The sequence below is a fragment of the Tribolium madens genome, unplaced genomic scaffold, assembly GCF_015345945.1.
Source record: "Tribolium madens isolate multiple individuals breed KSU strain unplaced genomic scaffold, Tmad_KSU_1.1 Scaffold_3;HRSCAF=73;Tcas5.2_LG2, whole genome shotgun sequence".
Taxonomy (NCBI): Eukaryota; Metazoa; Arthropoda; class Insecta; order Coleoptera; family Tenebrionidae; genus Tribolium; species Tribolium madens.
In genome coordinates this window covers 8,643,036-8,668,700 of record NW_025401006.1, presented here as the reverse complement: position 1 = coordinate 8,668,700, position 25,665 = coordinate 8,643,036, and the positions used below count along the sequence as shown (strand labels likewise).

Here is a 25,665-nt window from a genome sequence, read left to right as displayed (position 1 = left end):
TTTGTTATAATGCAAGTTAAAGAAACTTTTCTAAAGTTGGCAACCTAGTGTGGTAACAACGTCAACACTGCAAACATATGGTTTCGTTTTTGCTTGTCAAAGTGAAGTGAAATTTAGATTTTTTTTTATGAAAAAGTCTCAAAACGGTAATCAAAGTGACGTCAGCAGCTATTCCAAATTTTAGTTTTACATTATTTGTGAAGTAATAAGCAAACATGAAAGCCATACCTGACAGGTGAGATTTATTTGTGAAAAAAAATCTATTTTTAGTTTTTGTCAAACAAAATTTTATATCAAAAATAGTTAAAAATGGTCCAAAAGCCATCATTTTTGCTGATTAATATGTTAATGCATTGAAAAAAAAAATATTTTTAAAGTTTTTGAGGTTAGAAATTTCATAAAGTGTTCTGTTGCTTGGTTATCGCAGTAGTTTAGCTACCGGCGTGTAGATGGCCCATGAATGTTTTTGTTTCATTTTTAAAAGCTCTCAGACTCATATTTTTCAACAGCTCTTTTAATGTATTTTTTAACTGTGTAAAAAACAATGAAAGTAGTTAATATGTGGGAAGAAGTGAAGGTTATAAATTCACACCATAATGACAAAGTTCCATGTGCACAAATTTTGGGTTTAATTATATAAAATTATTACAAAATTTCAGCTTTCGACATTTAAGTATGATAGGCTCTTTTATTATGCTTAAAACGATAAGGATCTTTAAAGAATTCTAACAATCTGCTTAGTTTATAACGAAAATCTGACTGAGTGGTAAACACAATAAATTTTTAATTCTGTCTTAGAATCAAGAAGTAATGACTAGAATTAAGCTACATATGTTAGGAATTTACATAGTTTGTAGGTGTTTAAAAGAAAATATTGTTTAATCATTCTAAATGGTAGGAGGTCTTGTCTTGAGATTGATAGTTATAGAAGAGCATACACGAATAATTTAAGTTTGTTCCAGATGGGAGAAATATTTACCTGTGGGACGTCGTGTTCCTGGTACTCGTTTTCTACCATTCAAAGTCCCATTAAAAATGGTGAGTATCTTTATATGAAAATTAATTAATTCAAATGTGGAAAATTTTATTCTTCGAAACGTTCTTATGCTTGCGATCATTTTATTAAAAATTAAACTTAACGTATTTTGTCAGATATTTTAACTATTTGACGAAATCGGTTGTCACATTACACAGGAATTTTATTCTGTTAGTAATTTACATGGAAATATTGAATTTTATCGGCTTTGGTAATGGGTAGGTACCATCAAAGTAATTACGAGGTGTGCTAAATATCAGGTAATGTCATAATTTCTTAGAAATTTTCAATCCCACGTAAGATGATCTAATTACAGTATGGATGACGCCGATGTTTTGCGACAATTACTTTTGAAATTTTTATTTTTGCAATCTAGATAACCTAGTAATAATTTATTTGTTATTTAGTACTAATATTAATAGCCTTGTAATAGTAAGAACTTAATCGGAAATCGGAGATCTATTTGGCGCCAGGTGAAAAATCGAACAGGAAAACAAACATCGGCTTCGTTTTTTCAATTTTACGATTAGTTTTTATTTATTGATTTTATTACACATCAAACATTGAAAATTTATTTTATTTGTTGTATTTCCAAATTAGATACGCTCTTAAAGAAGTCATTTTATAAGCGGATTACCATTACTTAAGATTACGGACGCGTAAACTGAAAGTTATTGAATTTATTGTGTCAGCGACTCCCATGATCCTTATTTATGAGGTTCTCATAGTTTTTAAAACACCCTCTTACATGCCCGATTTGGTAACTTAATCGATGCATTAAAGCCAGGACGTGACATTTTTTTACCTACTCTATAAATTATTTAATTTTGTCTAAACAAAACAGTAATTGTTGACTAATTTCATTAATTACTACCTACATCATTTTTGCACAAATAAATTATGGTGGAGGTGCTTGTGAGCAAGTTTATGCTTTGTGGGGATAAGTAGCCGCATTAGAATGGGCGGGTTTTGCGAATATAAATTACTAGAAATAATTACCAGGCTGTTATATTTAAATTGTGTGTCAATTATAGCTCAAAGGGTGGACACATGATGAGAAATGGTGTTCTAGGGAGTGATTTAAGGTGATTATCAAGACAACATGATTTGTAACAAATCCAAAAAAATATTGTAAAACTGTTTTACACAATGTACAATATAAAATAATTTACAAAATATATTTCATTTGATTTAAATTTTTTTCTTGCGTGGGGTTTGTTGGTTAATTAGAGTGTGAGGTATCGCTGTAGCATTGTCCAAATAACTGGTTTAAATAAAAGGGTGGCCTCTCGGTGGATCTAATTTACTGTATTATTTACGGTAAATAACCATTGAAATTTAAATAATGAATTTTTAAACCACTATCTGATGTAATATGATAATCAGGTCGGAATAAACAAGATGTTATAATTAAAATGTTTTGATGCCGTTTAATCTTGAGATTACTGATATCCACGTTCTTCGATCGGCATGCTTGACTATTTTCCGTGTCGATGCATCGTAATTTAATAAAAATCTCGTTTGTAGAAACACAATAACGTTAAAAAGAAATTCTCTCCTGTAATAATTATTATTGTTTTATTGGTCGTTTGAGGTCTTTGAATAGCTTTCAACCATACGGAATCAAATAATACTCGTAGATACCTTAATACTAACAAAGTTATTCAATTACAAAACAGATGTCTAATTACTAGCGTCCATGTAAGGTGAAAGTGGTGCTGAGGCTCAAGACAAGTGTTGGGTTTTTTTCAGGAAATTCTCATTGAAAAAGTGTAGTTAATAGTTATGATTGAATCTATACAAATTGATTTGTCTAGACTCAAACCGTATCTGAGAAAAAGTTTACACAATGTTGTAAATTGTCGATTCTGAAGAAGTCTTATTCGCGTGCTGGCGGCGCCGGCTTTCGTGGGCGAACTTTAGGTCTATCGCCTTCTCGTCTCACACGCTTTCTGGCGCCTCGTCGACGAACTGTTTTTAAGCAGACGTATGACACGCAACTTGTCACATTTAAATGTGAACACTGCTAAATCGAATTAGAAGACGGGTTTTAATTGAAACAGCGACTTTGTTGGGTTTAAACCGATAAACTTAATAAATCAGGAAATACGGTAGAACTTTCAAGAAAGCTCTCAAGCTCAACAATTAAAATTATTATTTTTTAAAAACATTTCAGAAGATAACAATTGTAATAACTTCAATAGAGTAGTTAAAAAAGTATAACAGAAAGTATTTTCCTAATGTTTCTTAAAATTTTACAATTTCATGTCACTGTCGTAAACGCCAAAAGCAGAATTTCAATAAATGTTGAAAGTTTCGTGATAAAATGATCATTTTAAAAATACATAGAATTTTTATCACACAACTTTCTTTAACTGGTTCATTTAACACTATTATTGCTATTTTTGGGCGACTTGGAGTTGAAGAACCACCATACGCCACTAAAAGTTTAATCTAACGGGAAAACATGTTGAGGAATGGAAAGGAGAATATCTTACACTGCGTATTTAAATATTTTAGCTTTTTCTTTAAATTTAAATCTTATTGGTCGACTACTGGACATGGTCGACATTAGGCACCTTTACCCTATTATTTATGTTATTGTGTGTCTTCATCTCACTTTTGAACTAATTTTTAACTAACGTTCATCCTAAATTTAATAATATTTTTACATTGTGTTACATTGGGGTTTTGGCTTTTCTAAGTTTTTTCTTGAACTTTCAATTTTCATCGACGATCTTACGTTTTCATCATTTTAAGTCTTACATTTTCCTAAATTCGTTTCTGTAATCTGGCGTTTAAAATTACCACTTTTATGTCTATGTGTTTTATTATATATTTTTTTTCTTACCTTTTTTATATTTTTTTTATTATTATACAGAGTGTTTGAGGATTACGAGCTAATATTTTAACCACCAATAGGATTCGTCAAAAGAAACATCTTTCGTTATTCCAACTTTTGTCGAAAGCACGTCATTTCTGAGTTAAAATTAAAAATAAATTGAGCTGAAAACCCGTCCCCGCCTATGTCTTAATACGATGTTTACAATCATTCATAAGAAAAAACTTTGGAACGCAAACAGCGTAAAGACAAAAAAAATATATCGCTAAATTAAGGTACATCAGTGTCAATGTTAGTGGGTCAATACTTGCTATTATAAAAAATTGCTTGAAATGTGGTCATTCGTTGGCAATGCACACTTATTGTTCTCTTCGGGCTAGGGAAGCTTGCGTTCGCAACCACAGCCTTTCGAAGGTATAAATTTGAGCTAATTCACTAATTGTTTCATTTGAACCCCCAAAAAAACTCACGTATTTAATTCTGGTGACCGCGGTGGTCATTGGCGATCAATCCATCTCTAGGGAAAATGATTGTTCAATCCATTGGTGACGACTTTGGCATAATCTGATGGAGCTCCACTTGTAAATACCGCATGTGTTGCCAAGGGCACGTCCTCCACCAGATCGGACAACACATTTTCCAAAAAATCCAGATAAACGGCACATGTTAAACGTTGAGGTAGTATGTGGGGTCCAGTTTGGTGATCTTCAATGATCTCTGCCCAAACATTTAGTGAAAATCGGTCTTGGAAGTGCGATGTCCGTACACTAGTTAATTTGGCGTTTGAGTAGTTGGCCATAATGACTTGATTGACAATTTGATTTCAAATCGATGTGCACAATCCACTCGAAAGCGCATTAACGACTAACTAAATTGACACGTGTAAATAAGTGATAATTTTTTTGGACAAAAAGTTTCCTTTTTTCTGTATAAAAACTTTCACGGTCAACATTCAATGCAATTTATTTTCATTGATATTTTTACTTCCAACTAACAAGGACAGACACACTGAACGGCTCGTGAAAATCATAGGGGGGAAATTGCAAAAATAAAATTTGGATACGAAATTTGTTTGGTCTTCAATTCGACTATTCATAACAAATTCTCTTAGTGGTTAAAATATTTGCTCGCAATCCACAAACACCCTGTACATATTATAAACATGACCACGATACGGATTCGAATAACCGAGGTCTTTCTACTTTCTGGTCAGCAGATACGTTGTACATTTTATAACACAAAATTTAAATTAATTTTTCTCAGTCTGTATGTATTGAATTTCTTATTACACTTAATAGGGCAGGGAATAAGACCAGTTGTTCCAACACTACGTTTCTCATACTGTCGAGTCTATATTTTATTTAAAGCGTTGTCAGTCGTTGATTTTTTTGGTGGTGAGATAGAGTGAATATCGAGCAGTTGGTGGACAGTGTTGTGGCTTGTGAGCAGCTCGCGGAGAACTCCATCATTCCGACATTCCACTCTTTAATTAGCTGTCTCTTTTATGGGCGATCCTTTATAATGGTTCACTAGAGCTGGCGGATCCCCCACATACACCGACTTATAACCATTCAATGCACCTCTTCAATATTCATAATTTAAAAACAATACGCCGGAGCCGAACCACATTTCACTCGGACACTTGGTATGGGGAGTAAAGACATTACCAATTACCCGACGACATCACAAGAAACCTGATCCGGTTTTAACGAGTTATTATACTCTAATCGAGATGCATCGAGGGAAGAAAGACCGCCGATTTTACTCCTGTCGTTGGCGCATGCAAGCAGACTTGCCAACAATCCATTATACACTACGCCAAATAGTAAATAATTACAACTGGTTTTTCGAGTAGGTTGTAAATATTAGAATGTATTATGGTCTTGACAAATAGCGTATAATTATTTAAATAGATGCAAGTCGAGGTGTAAAAACGTCTCGTGGCAACGAATAAATTCATATCCAATATCCATGTGCAGACTTGGGATATCACATTACATTATTATCGTAAATAAGTATTTTATCAAAATGTCAACCGACGTGAATTTATAGATTTTCACTTCGCAGCTTATTTTTGCTCCTCCTTACCCTAACGTGTAGTTCCTTTTCCCTCTACAGCTCAATATCGAACTTTCTGTAACCAACAACTGGAACGCTACGAATCTGACCTATAATTAGTTCTCAATACTCGAGACCTAGTCGTTGTAAATGATCAAGGAGATTCAAAGCAACTGATGGATCATCAAGTAGCCACATAAAGACTCTGTTCACGCTTATGCAAATAAAGGTATACTGACAAGCTACATACACGACGTTTTCTTACTGATAATAATTATAGCTACCCTCATACATCGCAAGTGATAGAATATAGTGTCTTATTAAAATTTTGTATGTGTAGAGCTAATTAAAAGAAAATAAACAAACAAAATTAATCATTGCGAACTTGATGGTAGAGCTTGGCTAATTCAAGATATACATCAGTAATTTTATATGCGCAAATTGTAACATTAAAAATTTGACAAATACGCCAAATTAGTGATATTTTTCATAAAGGCAAATAGAAATTTCGTGTCGAGAGACATTATATTTTTCTAGGAAAATTGGTAGAATCTCTGTTTTTATTTTTGCTTGTTATGCATATATTTTGTTGTCTTTGAGGATTGTTGCTACTACTTTTGAAAATTAATATAAAAGAGTGAAATAATATCTACTTTTTTTAACTTTTTTCATGTTTCTAAATAACCTAGGCAATAGTTATCTGAATCAACATTTATGACCTAATCTATTTTTCTCAAAGGTGTCTTTTTTATTTGTGCAACGTAATAAGACTTAATTCTCTTTTAATGTTAATTTGACAGGGTGCGCCAGAATTCGCACCCCAGAGAAAAATGCCATGTAAGGTAAGATACCAGGAACATGGAAAAAATGTTAAAAAAAATTATCTATAAAAATTTAGAAGTTATGAGAGTTTAAATTTTGCACTTTGACTATTTGTTTCTGTTGGAAAAATTATTTTCTAAGTTTTTTTGCTACAGTCTATTAGAAGAGGAAACAAGGAACCAGTTTCCCAAATTGTAACTCTGTTCAATGTTATTTGTGGCTTTTATTGACAAAATTTTTGTACCTTTACTAAATAATTCTAAAAAAAAACATATACAAGATCATCAATATCATTAAATAGACATGAAAAAATGTCAAATGTCAAAAAATATGTCAAAATATTTTGACAGATAGAATATTTTAAACAATTTTTTCATGTTCCTGGTATCTTATCTTACTTGAATTTTTTCTCTGGGGCGCGAGTTCTGGCGCAGCCTGTATATTTAACAGTTTATTGAGTTTTTAAGGGAATAAATGTGGGAAAGATATGCAAACGATTATTTTGTAAATTTATTTTTATTAATTTTAGAAATAAAGCTATTTTCATTTATTAACTGATATTATCAAAATATTAATTTATTAGACAGACGTTTACAATATAGGATCGGGATTTTTGCTTTCTTTCTAGTGACATGGAGAAGATTTATGTTTCTAGTTCTTACCAACTTCCGTTGAATAAATCTGTCATTTTAGGTGCATAATAGAAACGATGAATTATATCATAAAATAAATAAAACTTAAATGGTCGTGATCTAAATGTCCTGTTTGGATTGTAACAAGTTACCGCACATTAAATTAACATATATTACCATACTATAAATCCCCACTGATCGGGGGTGCACAAGTTCCGAAATATAGATCCATGGGGTGCTTTTAACTGTGAATTTGCTTAAACATCTCTTGCTTTGATGCATACCTTATTCATAAAGTATTTCACTTGAATTTGTGACGATAGTGAATGGAGAGGAATTACGGATGTAGAAATTTTAACGATGGCGGTGCAATGCTGATCCAAGCAAGAGCAACATTTTCAAATCTATTTATTTGGTGTAACCTATTAGCCGTGGTCGTAAATTTTCATTTCATTATCCAGGCGGAACGTTTCAATATCTTTCGAGCTAGGAATTTAACAGAAGTACTCTACATATCTCATCTATCTTTTGTTTTAAGAGTTCCGAGCAGTTGCCCTGAGCTCGTATCTGACACACATGCTTAAGAAGATAAAGAACAAGCAAGTGTATCAAATCTCTGGGCTGTTAATAATTTCTTTATCCGTGTAACATCTCTCACGTTTGTCTAGTCTGTGCTCGTGTTTTCTCCGGAGATAGCAATCGTGTTCGAGATGGAATTCGCTGTGCTACCGTTCCATGACATTGCGACATCTTCATTTTCCACTTGCGTACTGCGACTGACAGCATCATTATTGTGAACAGGGAGTGGTCTGATGCTGGACCATCATTGACGATATACTTGATGGATGTGTGTCTTGGACGAATCACGCCGTGTGGTCTTTAGTAATCATCGCCAGATCCACTTGTCGCGTGATGGATGCCCGACCAACGTGAGATGTGCCAACGGTTCTTCGCACAGTGAAACTCCTGGTGGTCCCATTTCTTCAAGCCAAGCGATTCTCACACTCACCTCAATCAAAATATTTTTTCAGTCTTCTGAAAAAGTTAAATTGGTCAGATATACAACTGTTTTTGTTTCTGTATTTTGGAAATAATTAAAAACTATGAAACACACACTGTATATTTGATTTAACAGTTACATGGCATTGTTACTTGGCAAAATCATGATGAGTTTCGGTTAGATTTGTAATTATAGTTCACGGATTCGAGGGAGGTGGGATATTTGAAACGCTTCAACGGGCATTCCATCCCAGCAGGGTGGAGGAACGCGACTAAAATTCTGCCGAAAATTTGTTGGGTCTTTGTGGCACAGCGGGTATTCGAACGTCATCTATTCTTTTCGTAGGGCTTTCAAAAGACAACCGACGCAAAGGTAGACAACGTTGTTTCGTACTGGAGGGATGCAATAACTTCTTCAGCTGTCCGATTTACCATACCTTACCGCCTGGTGCATCTTCTCTGTCGTAAATCTACGTTTTACCGGTAATAAGTTCGAATTTTAGGCTTTGATGAAGAATTTAATTTATTTCTTTCGAGGGTGGCGCTTTAATTGATTTTTAATTAACTGCAGGTATTATTTAAATTTCTAATTGAAAATACCAGACAATAGGGACTTCACACCGTTATGTCTACACCTACCTGAAAATTGAGATCGAAGTGGTTCAGACCCAAATGTTTTTTTTTTCAACCGGAAGTCTACAATGACACTTGCAATGTATAAGTGACTTATTATTATTTTTCTGTTATAAATAATTGTAGAGAAATTTTACCTGAGGTGTGTGTGGTCGTGTCCCTTGACTTTTCTACCCATATCCAAAATCTGGAAAAAATGTATTACTACATTAACAATAGTAAATTATAATTTGCGTTTCATTAAATCACAGTCGGTTTAGTGAAAGGGAATATGGTAAAAAGTAATAATTAATTAACGGTTTCAGCAAAAATTATGATTAACGGGAGGAAGAGTTATGGTGCTTAGTATCGTTTCAGAGGTAATGAATATTTATAATGTTTTAAAGCGGCTGTTTAATAAAACAAAAGCGCCGCGCCGCTGAAAATCGTTCGGTAAATAAAATAAAATTCAAAACCATTCTGGGTCGTAGCATGGGGTGCGTTCTTGATTTACATTCTTGGCCCTGTGGGAAGTCTTCGCCAAGTGAAATGAAAATGCAACCTTTGCAAGCTTGTCTTGTGTTTGTTTTTTGTTCCGAGAGGTAAAGATAATTACCGTGAAACAAACATAAAAATCTAATCGGCTTAGCGTCAATAATGTACCTATAAACAGCTTCTCGTTATTTATAAGGCGTGTCAAGAAATTTTATGAACACGCCTATTTTCAAACTGTGGATAAAAATAATTACCCAGATATTTTTCACAAGAACACGAGACTAATTTACTAAAGTGAATGGGGGTAGTTTTTGCCCATACCTAAATAATTGCAAGCGATAAATTTTCAAATTGACAGCTGCAGTGGGACTTGTTTTATATCGTTCAGGTGACAAGAAAAATTACTCTGGATTCTCTATTTCTCGGTTGCTGTTAGTCTATGAAACGACAAACCTTCACAAGCGAAATGGTAGGTACCGCAAGGATATTTATGTGTTTTTCAGCAATTAACAGTTGGAGTTGGTCAAATTTGGATATCAATTGTCAAACAGTTATTTACATTCATGATTTTTATTGCTTCTAGACCACATACGAGCGTCATGCCATATGTTTTTTCAAATCGGTTATGTGTACTAAAATCTGATGAAATTTATGTCATTATAAAATTGATTTAATACCATCTATCTGTAGGAATATATTAATATTTTTGTGTTATAAACATCGACCAAAAATTGGGGCAACACTACTTATTCTTTAAAGTTTTAACGTTTGGTCCTAAAGTTTTTGGATTTTTTTTAGATGTTTATAACTTTTTCAAAACTTGTTTGTTTTTAAACCAAATGTAATAACAATTGATAATATAAAAAAACAATAAATAATCCATAATTAAATTACTGGTAGTTCGCCATTATCTTCAATGGCTCTCAATTTTCTGCTGATTTGCTCCATTCTTCTCTGGACAAGAGCAGAATCGATTTCTCTAAGCTTTAAACAAATTCGACGTCGCAATTATTTCTCATTTTTTACCTCCTATCTCTTGTTGCACACTTTTCAAGTTCAATATTGTCCAAAACTCTTTAATCGAGTCTGAGGTACATTCGGAGGATTGTCTATTTTAGGTACAAAATTTATATTGTTTTCGTTAAGCCATTTTGTAGCTTCTCTACCATTGTGGCATGAAGGCAAATCAGACCAAAACATTACATCATCATTGGCATGATGTGTATTTATAACTTCATTGAGTTTGGAACGATATCTTTGAATACGAATGGTCTTTGAAACAGCGAATTTTCGTTGTGAAACTCCAACTTTTTTTTAATAGCTTCAATTATTCTTTGTTACCCCAAAATTTTGGGTCGAGGACTTTTGGACACATTAACACGAGGTATACACTCTACACATTTTTTTATGGTCCGATAAATTGTTGTTACAGAAATATTTTGTTCTCTGTAAAGTGCAACAATTTCACGTTTAGGCATTCGCCCAACTAGATAGATTGTAAATGCCTTAACGAATATCTAACTTATAAGACATTTTTGAAAACCCGATTGAAACAACTAAACTGCCTTAACATAAACAAGATAATTGTCATATTTTATTTCCAGAAACAACCTGTTTAGGCATTACTTGGTAGATATAAATAAAAACCATCTAAAAAAATTCCCAAAACTTTAGGACCCTAAAGTCTGTTTTTTTTTTTTAAATGGAAATGCCAAACAGTCTTAACGTTGACATCACTAGTAAATTCATTCATGGTAATTTTAATAAAGGAAGTTGGCAGTTCCGGTTTTTTGAATTAATTTGAAAACAATGTCATTAAACGTCAACACAAAAAATCGTCTAAGAAAATTTAGAGATGAAACACAAACAACAAAAAAGAAACAAATTCGGTACACTAACAGTTTTTCGAAATTTGGAAACGAATAGCACAAAGCAGGAAGTTAGAAAAAGGACCCGTTAAAATGTAGACGCAATTTGTAATGCAGGTTTGCTAAACATTCTTAATTTTTAGCAAAAAATTGACAAGAATACAAAATGAACATGAATGAGAAAGAACCTCGGAAAGAACGCCATTAAATTAGTGTCTTGTGCATCGTTTTTGACGAACGAGTTGAAAAAGTAAAAATTTTGAAACTAAACCTGAAGAAGAATCAACTTTGAGCTCATTTCAATAAATTACATAAAATTTATTGCCAATCATCATAATACCCACTTGTATCTTTTGCTAAATAACTTTTTCTGTGTATACATCCTTTTTTTTTCAAAGTTTTTGTAGCAAGAATCTCATTTTTGTCCACAACATTGTACTTACTTGCGGTGTGTTTCTGTCAAAATTATTAGCACTGAATTCTGTCTTTAGACCTTAGGTAATGATGCCTGTCCTCAGGTATTCAATTATAGCGCTTTCAAAGAGCAAACAGGCACATAAGATTCTTAAAAGTCAAAATTTTGACAACATCTCAATTTGAACGCATAACCATAATTTTTTAACAAAATTTCTAGGGACAAAAACAAAGAGCAAACAAAATTTGTGGCTATGGAGTGCTACCAATTTTTTCACCAAAATTTTGACTTGGTAATTTCCATTTAAAAAAAAAACAGACTTTACGTTATTTTGCGGTTTTGTATCACTTTTTGTTTTATTTTTTTTATTATTGTGAAAAAAGAAAAGGTGATTTTACCAGTTTTTTAGAAACGAAAGAAAATTAATTAAATTAACTAATAACAAAAATTTGGAAAATAAATAATGGTTACTACGTAAGTCCCCTGCAGAACACCACACTTTTTTTTAGGGATCTTGTCCTGTTTTTAAAGGTATATTTAAAAAACAAATATTTCACAGATTTTGTAGGTACTGTTTTTAAAAATATATTCAAAAAGTAACAATTTCTACGTTTTTCTTTTGTTTTTAACAAAAAGTAAGTTATTTCATTGCCAGTTAATAAATTAGATTTGTTTTTTCATTTCCACACTGATATTTTTCCGTAAAATTTTAATTTTTTTATCTTCTGTCAGATTAAATTTAATTATCTACATATTTCTGTAGGACACAAAACTTTTAGGGATTCTGTCTTCTTTATAAGGAATATTAAAAAAAGTTAAAATGTCAAGGTATTTAGATAACTTAAAAACAAAACAAAATTTTATTTTCAAAACGTGATCACAATTTTTATCGCACATGTTTTTTTAAGGGCAAAAATAAAAAAAGAAACGATTGGTTCTATATTTTTTATTGACCCGTATATATTGTGTGCTGACTAGTAAAGTAATAATATACAAGAATTAGCAAAAATTAATATACAGGGTGCCCCAGAACTAAATTTTCGCACTTTGACGCTATTTATTTCTGTTGGAAGTTTTCAAGTTTTTTTTTCTATAGGCTATTGGAAGAAGAAACAAGGAATCTGTATCCTAAATTGTAACTCTCTTTAATGTTATTTGTGGCTATTATTGGCAGAATTTTTGGACTAAATAAAAAGAAAATTAATTATTTTATTTAAAATTTTGACAGATAATTTTTTTTTAAATATTTGTGGTATCTTATCTTGCTTGACATTTTTTTCTGACACACCCTATATACTGCAACAAGATTTCAACATTTTAAGGAATCGAGACAAATTTTTTTTTTTGCTTTCTCTGGTTGTTTTAGTTTTATCTATAAAAAAAGTCTGAAAAATAAATAATCCAACAACATCATTTAAAAATGTACTTTTTGCCACGATTTAGTTTTACTAGGCATGTTTAACTCTATATTTATAAACACAAAATTGCTAATAACAATAAAATAGAAATAAATAGAATCGACATCAAATTACATACTTCAAATTTTTACGAGGCGAGTTCATTATCTAATGAAACAGAATTTTTCGATTGACGTAAGACGTGGGACGTAGTTGTTTGAAGTGTATTCAAAAGGAAAGATTTGTCTACTTTGGGAAGATAATGGAGCTATCGATTTTCCCAACAAATTGAATTAAGTCCGCGGTAAAGCCGGCGTTGTGTTAAGTGCTGGTTAAATTATTTAAAGTAATGTATCGTACGGCAGAAGCTAAAAGCTTGTCAGGATTCGACGTCTTGCGAACTGGAATCAGTTTCAGGAACTCCGTGGGAAATAAATCATTTCACTGGTGGGCAACATAAAAAGGAGCGAGCAATATTTAAGTGGAGTGCTCGTAATTATTCAAAAAGTTTCTCTTTAAGATAATAAACCACGTTTAACTTTCGGTCATAGTGCCATTTTCTGGTCAATAAACACGACCGTTTACGATTGGTCTTTAATTAAGCGTGTAATATGGGTTAAGTAATGAAATTATTAATAAAATTAACGCTCGCCTTTAACTCGATAATACGATTGCAGTTCTGTTGTCCTTTGGCCTGTAGCTGCTAGTGTGGGTTGCTGGACCCATCTTCCCAGAGACTCGTCTTTCCAAATACGGCTCAGCAGTTCAGCGCCACAACTCTCACATATTGCAACAACATTAAATAATATTTATTGCCGATGTAAAAAATAAAATGACATACTCGGTGCGCCGCTCTGTAGTAAAAAGCGGATTTAATCACTTTACAAACGATGGAAATAAGGGCAAACATATCGTACCAGCTACGAGATAAAAATCTTATCAAGGGGGGTCGTATGTCTTCTGGCATTGAAGCTTGTTAAAAAATTCTGTTCCTAAAACTAACTAATTACAAAATCTTCTTACCACATGGTTGAAATTTACAGAAATAACCTCGAGGTGTATAATTTGAGTTATTCTCAGACATATTTATTAGCTATTGTCAGTACTTTGGAATCCTGATTTTTGATTTCCGAATGACATTTCTGTTAAGATATAAATGTTATTGCCAAGAGAATTATTGAGTAACTCATGTTTAAAGGTTTGGTGTAAACAAGTTATTTTCAACTCTTATTACAAAAAGCATGTTTTTGTCATTATCAGCGTCTATTATTCCATCAGATTGCGAATCGATATCAAACTATTTAAAAGGATAATAACAATAATATCATTATTTAAATTTAATTGGTTAGGTGGAAAACATTCCAACGCTCACGTATATAAAAAATGTGATGTTCAAAAATATAATCTTGTCACATTTGACCTAATTCAATCGGGGTTCTCATACTCCCATAACACTATTCTTGTTTCGTTTAATTGTTGTTTACATGTTCCGAAGTTGCCGTTTCATCATCAACCATCAGTCAGTAATATGAAACCTATGTTTAAAAACGGCGGTGTGGTCTCATCTGTACCTTGCTGCTGTTTACTAAACAGTCTGAAGAGCAGTGTTTACACACCCTGTCCTGATGTACTCCCACTTACATTATTATAACAGCAGCAGCGTCCTCCGCCGCTGTTCCATACATCCCAACAATGTCTGCCCTAAATGAAAAAGAATAGTAATATTAATTTAAACTCGTTAACTTTTGGCAGACTCATAAATTAATTTTACAATCCCATGGATGATGATTCATACGTTAAAATGCTGCCAGAAAAGTTACCATATGGGTGTGTTTTGCAAGGATACATTTCAAAATATTGGAGTTTTGATGATTTGATCGGTTATCGGGTGCTAGATTGTGGAATGTGGTACAATTTTAACCGAAAACGGACGACATGCCAATCTTAATAAGTTTTGCGAGTGAGAAACAATTCATTCGACGGTTGCCTTACATTACTGTTCTGGGTGGTCCGCCATTATTTAGCCGATACTAAATTAAATGAGACCAAGTTAATACATCAATTTTCGTATATGAACGCTATAACTATTCTGTTTTACATTGTATTTAATTATGATGCAACGAGTTTTGGCTAATGTTCGACCTCTTTTAATTGCTTTTTTGCCATACTCTTAAATTCTCCTCGCCGACATGGGGAAAACATTTACCAGGAGTTTTCTCAAATACTTATGCACGTTATCTAATAAGAGCCAAAATACGATAGAATTGGATTGAAGTTTTTTCTGACTTTTTTATTAAGTACTTTTTTATGTTTTTTTTGTTCTAGGAGCTATGTAGTAGGCAGCCTGAAAGCCAGTGGTAAGTTTCTACTAAAATATTGAAATTATATTGTTCTATGTACTTTCAAAACTATTCTTTAGTGTCAAAAAGATTGTAAAACTTTTTTGTAATTTTCGCTGGGTTAATAGTATTTTATATAGTATATTATAGAGGCTGTTCAAAAAATCGAGCACACTGTGTCATCGGGCGGTGCCCTAGACAACAAGAAAAATGTTAAAAAAAATCACTAAAAATCACTAAAAATTCCGAAGTTATGAGAGTTTAAATTTTGTCGTTCGACTCTATTTATTACCTACTGTTGGAAAAATATTTTTTTTGCCACAGGCTATTAGAAGAGGATACAAGGAAGCTCTATCCTAAATTGTAACTCTGTTTACTGTTATTTGCGGCTTTTATTGGCAAAATTTTCGTAATTTTACTAAAAAGTACTTGTAAAAAAACATATACAATATCATAAGTGTCATTAAATAGACATGATAAAAAATCATATGTCAAAATTTTTTGACAGTTAGAATTTTTTAAACATTTTTTCAGTACTCTGGAGGACTACCTAATTACTCCCTTTCAAGGAACAACATCCTGTGTATTATTATAGAGACACTAAAGTGCACTATTTAATGCCGCGAGTGGAGTTTGGTGCCTCGAGGGCGAAGCCCGAGGGCAACAACCACCCAAGGGATTTAGGCACTTTAGTCCCGAGGTATATACGCTATTTTTTGCACTTCTAAAGCATTTATTTTTTATGTAAAATATTTCCAAATTTGTTCGTGTCAATGTGACAAATTTGTATTTAATCCCTGTAAACAGATTTCAATTTTAGCCCCGGAAGTGTATTTATTTCCTAGGTAATAAATGATCCACTCCAATCCCTGTAAACAACAACAACAAAGTGCAAAAAATATACCCCTACAAAATGTACTCGTATATTGTATTAATTTTTCTAATCGTTCATATTTTTTGTGTAAAAAGGGATTCTAAATCAAAACACTAAGAATAAGCCATGGTTTAGTTTGTGTCAGTTTTTGGCACCTGTGGGAATGCTGTTGTTGTTATTGTTTTGAGATTATTACAGCCGTTTGAACAGAAATGTAAACACCAGCGCGGGCGTGTGTCGGCAGTCGGCACAGCCCCCGTTCAAATTGATAAATTAGCTGTAGCGGAACTGCTAACAAGCTATTTGTCTTCTCATCAGCGGCTCATTATTAGAACGTTAACCAGCATTGTAAAAAATAATTACAACCGACTTTGAATTAAAGAAGGGATGATTGATGTCGATTCCGGGACCAATTAGTGGCGATTTGAATTTTCACAGGGGGTATACTTAAAAAAAGGATAAATCATGGAATGTTTGCATGAGCACCTGCTGGTTGTAATTAAAACGACTCTTCATGTTATAAGATGACAAATAATAAATCGTAGGTTTCTAACGACAATGTATAACATAGCGTAATCGCTGGACATTAATTACGCTAAACGATTACAGCTTTAACAAAAATCCGAGACGAGATTAATTCTCGTTCTGCGAGCTTTATCTTATATATAAATTAATTTATGTTTATTTAAAAGTCGAATATTGACATCGATGTAATTGCTTTTAATCCAGCGACACGACTTGCTAAATTAAAAAGGTAAATGACAGCAAATATTCGCATCCAGTTTTCAAGTCCAAGCCATAAAGCATCGCGGTAGTTAGTGAAAGCATACTTTGATTAGGTTATTTATATGCATGCTTGCGGATTATACAAACTAATGGAAAGATAAGCGTCTGTTTTTTTGTACCAGAACCGGCAAATAAATTCACTAATCGCTACAATTTCCTTACAGGTTTACCCCCGGAATACTGGTGGAAAACATTCCAAAGCTAAAAGCCGTGATCGATTTGACCAACACGAACCGTTACTACAACGCTGAGGTAATTTTCTTAGAAGAATAGTTTTTCCATAATATTTATCTCACAGGATAATTGGTACCAATCCGACTGTTTTAATGTTATGTAATCTAAATTGTCACTCAACTTCACTCTAATGACACCACTAAAGAGTGCTCTTTAAAAATTTTCATTTGTACAGTCTTATCTGCGTGATTAAATATAAATTACCTAATTTTCTAATAAATACATAAACATCTTACCAATGTGTAGGGCATGCATACCTTTGGCCATTCTTTTACTAATTTTTATCTCTTTTGATGTAGTCTATTGACTTCTAGTTTTTATATTTTACCTGTGAAAGTGCTATTTGTTTATTATTACCCTGTAGTTAGCCAGTAAATTAATTCATAAATACGATTTAAAAGGTCTCTAACATTGTTAAACCCTTTTTTTTACTTTTGCCCAACCTGTATTTTAGTTCAAGAATTTTCCAAAACACAATGGTCCAGTTGACAGCGTCTTTCAATTGTTCTTAGTTTCTTGTCTCCTTAATGAATAATTCCTCCCAGATCAGGTTATTATCCCCTCACCGAACTATCAGTGCTCTCCTTACAAAATCGGCTTTCATCTGTTCCAGACATATCGAGATAGAACTAATTGGTTTATAGCCTGTATTCGAGTGATATTTTTATTTGTAATCTCTCGTATATGCATATTCATAAGCAATTAACGAAATCGAACGCGACTCACTTTCTTTTTTCTTTAACTGGACTTTTGTATACACTATGCTTGCTTTTGTTACACGACAGTTAGTGAATCGAGTTGTCACAGAATGAGATTAAAGTTTGAGTTCTGTCTATCTTATTATTTAATTCAGATTTAATTAATTTTTTGTTGACGTTAATAATGTGTTTTTTTCAGGAGTTTACGGGCAAAGGCATTTTGTATAGGAAAATCAGTGTGATGGGTCGCAAGCTTCCGCCTAAGGAAATTCGTGAGGAGTAAGTGTATTTCTTGTCTCTCCCTTTGCATATTCCTACATTTACGGACCACAAAGTTTTAACCGGTGATAGATAGGTGGTTCAGAGTCACTTCCGACAAACAATGTCGTAGACCCAGACAACACGGTTCTATTCGGAATTTTATTATCGTCTCCAAGTACGGGAAGTTAGAATCGCCGTATAAGCGATCTTACCGCGATTTATATGAATGCTATCACCGTTTTATCCCAGCACTTGGGATGATAGAATATAAGAATTTGAATGAAGTACTGCTAAATTCACTATGAATAATTCCATTAAAAATAAGTTTGTATGCAATAGGTGATAAATTTGGTATCAAATTACAACTATAATTAATTGTTTACAAGACAGTTAAATGATTTTAGTAAATATTATGATCTCATTGGAATAACCGGATGAATTAAGAAAAGCTTTTGATGTCATTAAGTGGGGGACGCTGAAAACTTGTTTGGAATTAATAAATAATTTCTTTCAAACAAATGCTTCATACTTATCAAGTTATCAATAATGTGATATTTATGACAAGGGATTAATAAAAGCTCATTTTATTATAAGTAGAACTTGATGAAACCGGCGATGAAGGTTTTTGATACGAGAAAGCTGTTCTAATTGAAATGTCTCTCCGAATTCAAATCTAGAGCAAAAATCATCTTAATGACTTATGGGTACCACATGTGATAAATTACAATTGAATTATCAAATTTTGCGACAGCTGTCTATTGAAATTTAAATGCGTAAAATTAATCAACAATCTGTGATTGTTATCTAAACGAAATAGGCTTATTTAAAAATTGAAACTGTACGTCAATCAAAAATTTCATATGGTTTTACTTTGTAGTTTATAAATATCATAAAACTGATAAAATTCGTGTACAATTTAAATGACAATCAGTATAAACATATTTTTAGATTCGGTTATCACGTAATTTAGAACTTAAAAGGCATTTACTTAGCCATTCATAGACGTCTAGCTTTTGATGTACCCATTTACATAATGCTATCATTACCACCTTGCAGCACCTCATTCTCTCTAACAACCCATTAACATATGGTCATTGAACACAATGTACCCGAAACACACCCTCGTTTCAATGTTCTATCAACTCTCCCTGTTCCATTATTTATTTACCAACAGAATTTATTATTACCTTATGGAGAAATCACGCTTTCTTTAAAATAAATTAACCGCATACCGAAGTAGACGTTTTTATCGTCTTTTTATGTAGTCGCATCTCTTTTGTAGTGCCTTTTTGTGCAGTGTTACGAACTTACGCAAGTCGCGTAATCCATTTGAATATATTGCCCTGTATGCAGTCTAGCGTTTGCATGGAATTACAATGTTTACATGCTGGTTGCATGTTGGCTAGCACTTGGCTCATAATTAGTATTTTCCACAAGATACCTAATGAATCTTGACGGTTATGACACCTGGAAAAGGTATAATGCCTATTCGTTCATTATGAAGTAATTTGTTAGACGGCTGGCGATACCACGCCACGATATCAGGACCCGAATTTCTTTAAAAACTTTCTTTTAATTGAATTCCGGCAAGGGTCTTGGCCGTTTTCATCGACGCCGTTTTTTATTTTTCGATTCAAAAATGATGTATCGCTTTAGATTGATTCATTGGAATCGTTTATTTCGGACATTAGCTAAAACGCGCCGGTTTCAAATTAATGGACCTTTTGCGGTTCAAGCCAGCCACAAAGGGAATGAATTTCACTCGGAGGAATTATGAAACTCATTAGCACCGAGCAAAATGGTGTCTGACAGGAAATATTACATGTGTGAAGTGGAAAAATGGTGATAGTTTGTTAATTTAATTATAACGGAACTTTTTATTAAGGTGATTTGAGGGCTAATGATACCTTTTTGAATGAAATGATTTGTTTAAGAGTTTCTCAAGTGATGGAAATTCTATGGAAAATAATGCGCGATAAGCTATACCTATCTGCCCACAAACTGCGTCTGTTGACATTTTTCAAGTGTTCCTGACTTACGTAGGCACTACTTATTAATTCGTAGAAAATTAATATTTTTAAATCGATTACGTTATGCGAAGTATTGTTGAAGTTTGTTACCTGAAGAATTTTACATCTATACGTGATTTAATTCAAAATTTTCGTACTATTGTGAGCAATTCGTAAATTAATCATTTATTAGACTGCTAAATAGCCGTGACGATAAAACTAATGGGGTGGTTTAGTGTGGGCTGTTTATGGGGCAGTGCCGACGTCAGCTACTAATAGGTTTAATACAGAATTGCTTTTTAATAGAGACGTCAGAGAAGATCTAATTTTATATAGCCACCATTTATCTTGCTTAGTCATTATGAAATTTAGCTAAACGCTTTTGAACTCTGATGAATTTTATTGTCTCGTTTTTTTATGATTGGGAATGATGCGTGCAGCAAAATATTTTTTTCTTCTTTGAATCAAAAGCGATGTCTTTCTTAATGACAGTTCATCAAGCCGCTTTCAGAACCAATTTGAATATCTTAGTGTCATTTCTTCGATAATTTGCGAAATATAGTAAATTTACTACCCCATTATGATGTAAAATAGGGAGAGGCGCGAACGTTTTAATACCCCGTCGTGACGGATAATGCTGCGGAAGGGTTTTTGTTTGTCCACAAACGCCGTAAGATCGTAGGAACCATGCTGATCGTGTTTCTCTGTTTTATTTCAGGTTTTTCGATGCCGTAGACCAGCTGTGTAGAATGTTGGAACACGATAGAGGTATGGTATTTTATTGAACAAAATGATTGAAGATTTGCTATTAATAATTTCCGAAAAGATCGATTCTACTCAAAATAATTTATGAAAATACAAAAAAAAACAAGAATTTTTTGATAACTTTCTTTGATAACGTGATTCTTCACTAAAAAATAATACGTATTCGGGAAAGTTCAATCTTAGAATAATTTTGTTAATTGTTATTGTTTTTTTTAACACATTCCAAAATTTGGAGGGGAAATTATTTCGACCGCTTTATGATTATGATTCAACTTAGAAATTAAACAATTGAACTTGCAATATGTAAATAAATTAAGAAAAATTGGATAATTGGCTCGTTTTTGTTTATTTATTTCTGTCAAAAGTGACTTATGGATATCTGCTGCTTTACAACGTCTCTTTTCAATTGTTGTTTCTTCAGCTTTATTACTTACGATGACCGTAGGGCTCTTTGTAATTATAATATTTCATATTTATCTGTAAGGTGAAACTAATTTTGTCAAAATATAATTCTCTGTGTACGTTCAATTATCCGCGAGTGAATTTATTTAATGGCTCATTATATCTTATTAATAGCTTTGGTTGTGGTAAGCGCCGAACTTGAGCTTAATGTGCTTTCTCGGCGGTTATTTAGTTCAGCTAAAATTATATGGAATTATAACATTTAGTAAATTGTGCTTTTGTATGTCAATTGGGGAAGACTGATGTGTTTTGGTGAGTTTTCTGTGCACGAATGTTCGCTTGATGTCCATCATCGGTGTTATTGAGGTTTTGGCCGTCTGCTCGCTGCTACGATCGAGTAGATAAGATCATTTTCAATATTTCAAGGCATAGCGAGGCGCAACATAAATAATCACCACAAGTGTATGAGTTTCTAAGAATTTTAATTCATTGTCTGTTTGCTGGTAGTCACTTCTGGATACATAAAAAGCTTCCAAGGTAGCTGTTCATCGAGCGGCAACCGAAACGCTGTCTATACATTTTTCAAATTTTAACTACGTTTCATTTGGAGTCGATGGTAAGAATTCACGTAGGCGGACTGGACACTTACTTATCTTTCTACTCTCTAATTATCTAAGAGCTTTATCAAGTTTAGTGTTTCTTTAGCGTTCGGTACATTGTGTGTGCATAACGCATTCTTATGCACGTACACCGATGGATGTTTTAATCCCCTAGAGTCTTCAACGGACTGATTATGAAAAGGGCAACGATCCATCATTTAATTGCTCATTATATGAATGCAATCTTTACGGATTATCTTCTGGCATTACACCAGCTGACGTTAATCGTATCTCGAGTACGAGTACTTCTTTCACATGGAAGAGTGTCGGACTTTCAATTCTGTTTTTCAGTCTACGTATAGCATTCAGATTACATCTTCACACAATGAATAATAATGTCTATGACGTACTTATATCAATACAGGATTTATTACACTATTAAAACTGAAACTGCTATGAGATTCTCAAGTCTTTTTGCACACGTCCAGCACACGAGATAGCAGCAATTTTGTAATTATTTCACTTGACTGTCATTGTAAGCAAAACGTTATTCACCCTCTTTCAAATCTAAAGAAGTTCGACAAACATATTATAATTGGGAGTGCCAAGTCTAAGAAAGATGGATGAGGAGGTTATAATACGTCTATATGGCTCCACAATAATTATTCATTGAATTCGTTGTTTATTTTTTTGAGTTATGATCTATTTGAAATCGATTCCTCGCATGTGTGCCACTTTTCATATCAGATTGGAAATTGTATAGACCATAAAACATTCCACTAATAAGAATCTTTATGTCGAAATATTTGCTTGCGGATTATATTTATCGAATTGTATCAGTAATTTTTAAATTTTTGGGTGAAAACAGGATACATCTTTTTTGTTTACTCGAAATGGTATGGTGTAATATAATGGTAGTATTGTTTAGAGTTCACGTAGCTTATGAATAATAATCTCTATTTAGGTCATTGAATTAGGCGTGAATTACTTATGAAAACCTTCCCTAAAAATTAGTTTCAAACTCAATAGAAACAGTCTATCAAAATTTGAAAATCAAATGAAATTATAAAAAATATTGACCTTCGAAAGTGATTATCTCGATTGTCCTAATTTAAAATTATTTATTTTTAGTTTTCTAGGTTAACTAAAAAAGTACATAATTCATTTTTTAATCAACTTGTGTCATTGTTTATACCTACTAAAACTTGTGGGAAATTCCACTGAACGTAGGAATGTGATGTATATTTTACTGATTTAGGTGGATTATTAGATAACCTTGTTTTGCTAATGTCTCTATCAACTTTAGTGTGACAGAAGTTTTCTTTGTCGGACTCTATAAACAATATTGGAACAAACTGGATTATTTTTCCAAAATTTAGAAGATTTGTAATCAGTACAATAAATTATAAACTCATTTATTACACAATATGCTGGAAATATTTTGTTATCACTATGATTAACTATGATACCTAAATTTCTCCTATTTTTTTAATGGAAGAATATTTGTAGCTATGGAATTTTTGTTTTGTTTTAAACACAAATGAATGGCTTAAATTTTCTCACTAGAATCTTTTGTTTACCAGATGTATTATTTATTACATTGTGTCTTAGATGTAATCAATCACATATAAATTTCGATTTTGATCAGTCAAACAGCAATGATGTAGATCTAACGGTAAAGTACAACAGTAAACGGTAATAAATGCACCAGTAACTGACAGTTAAACAGGGCACCCCTCTGTGCTATCAATGATCAGGTTCGATATCGAAGCGATCGTTTGTCGGCAACTTTTTGAAGGACCTCTTTGGGGGGCCCAGCATGTCAAACTTAATTTGTATACATCACACTTATTATATAATTCGAGGATGTTAATTGAACGTGTGAAGTTTGCATTGGTAGATAGGAGGAAAATGGATTGTGGGGTGGGGTAGACAACTGTAACTTTTTTTTTTGGGATGGAATGACGATAACTAAGACTTGTATTGACAATGTCGTAATATTTATTTGACTATTGGCCAGTTTATTGAGTTTGTTTGCAGATGCACTCATCGGAGTTCATTGTACTCATGGGTTGAACCGAACGGGCTATTTAATCTGTAAATACATGGTGTTACGAATGAAAATTGATCCCCAGGAGGCGATAAACAGTAAGTAGATTTTGTGTTTATGTTGTAAAATGTATTATTAAAAATTTGATACAGATTACGGACAAGCGATAACGCAATTTCTCTCACATTATTAATAGTTTAAATGCGCTCTTGCTGAGCTGCCGACATAATTAATAACAACATTTATTAATAACATTCATTTATGCTGCTAACGTGAGAAATTATTAATTTTGCATTCATAATCATAACTCACTTTTTAAATGATTTGTCTACGTGTTGTACCTAAAATTCTGTGAAAATTGTTCATTTTTACCTTTTTTATACAGAATTTCAAGCAGCTAGAGGACATCAGATCGAAAGAAACAATTATGTGTCAGATATTTTATGTCAACCAAGAATATGGCAAAATGAGCCTTACAGCTCGTCGTCGTTATCATCAGCACAATCGGTGTCTAACTGGCGAACCGAACCTCGTTTGGCACCCTGTTATAACCGGAATAATAATTATTATTGCACCGGATATAAAAACGATAGATCTTATGGGAGAAGCGATAGGTTTTACGAGAGAAGCAATAGGTTCTATGAGAGAAGCGATAGGTTCTATGAGAGCAACGATAGGTCCTATAGGAGAAATTTTAGGCAAGCATCACAGCGGCGCTAGCGAAGACAATTTTTATTTCGAGATTATTTTTTTATAAGAATTAATTTTGAATAAATATTTATTTCCGTCTTGTTGTTTTATATTATTAGTAGTCAAAGTTAGAACGGAACATCAAATTTTAGCAAAGATTTTGTCTTGGTGTTGCCAAGGGTAGGGGTTGAGCAGAAGGAATTTCGGCACGATAAGGGCTGGTATCCAGCTTCCGTAACGGTAAATACCTACTAATTAAGAACTAAAAAAGCGTCTTTTACGGGAATACATTAAGTTAATCTCTGAGAAAACTGGGACGATTTATCGGTTTCAGATGTTGAGATATCTGGTGGAACAGTGATTTCGAACAACCTACCAATGTTGGGCCCCGGCGCCTCTGGATTCTTATCTTGGCTCGTAAACTGCCTGCATTTACTGCCGACTATCACGGTCGTTCCCAGAACCCCCACTAAAATTGTTTAAACAATAAACGATGTTGTCGAGAAATGAACAATTATTAATGATTTCTCGAGATTTGTCGTCTTGGCTACGTCTAATCGATTTCTGTTGTATATGAAACGACCCTCATAACTCTATTCTTTCGAATAGCGTTTCTTCGACGACAAAACGTTCAGATTAGTAAAGGTGCTATTGTTCTGCGTGACTAACTATTAGTCGACGATGTGACAGTATAGAGGCGCCGCGGTCAACATCAACTATGTCGGCCATTCTTTTTACTTTGGTGCCCTATTTAGCTTTGATGGTGCCAAATTATAACGCCA

The 25,665-nt window shown here is 33.1% G+C and overlaps 1 protein-coding gene and 1 long non-coding RNA gene across 2 annotated transcripts; one reads left to right on the top strand and one right to left on the bottom strand.

Moving 5' to 3' along the window:
- The first annotated feature begins 59 nt into the window (after positions 1-59).
- LOC123007260 (RNA/RNP complex-1-interacting phosphatase) lies at positions 60-24,980 on the top strand. Its single transcript, XM_044402449.1, has 8 exons — positions 60-235; positions 963-1,038; positions 15,502-15,533; positions 17,340-17,427; positions 18,307-18,386; positions 21,096-21,145; positions 24,184-24,291; positions 24,579-24,980. The coding sequence occupies exons 1-8, from the start codon at positions 216-218 to the stop codon at positions 24,911-24,913; spliced, it is 789 nt and encodes a 262-aa protein (XP_044258384.1). The 5' UTR covers positions 60-215; the 3' UTR covers positions 24,914-24,980.
- On the bottom strand, positions 8,570-10,056 carry LOC123007263. Its single transcript, XR_006412860.1, has 4 exons — positions 9,818-10,056; positions 9,160-9,209; positions 9,029-9,085; positions 8,570-8,975 (listed from the first exon to the last, which is right to left on the bottom strand). It is a non-coding gene; the product is annotated as an uncharacterized LOC123007263 (long non-coding RNA).
- Positions 24,981-25,665: the final 685 nt, after the last annotated feature.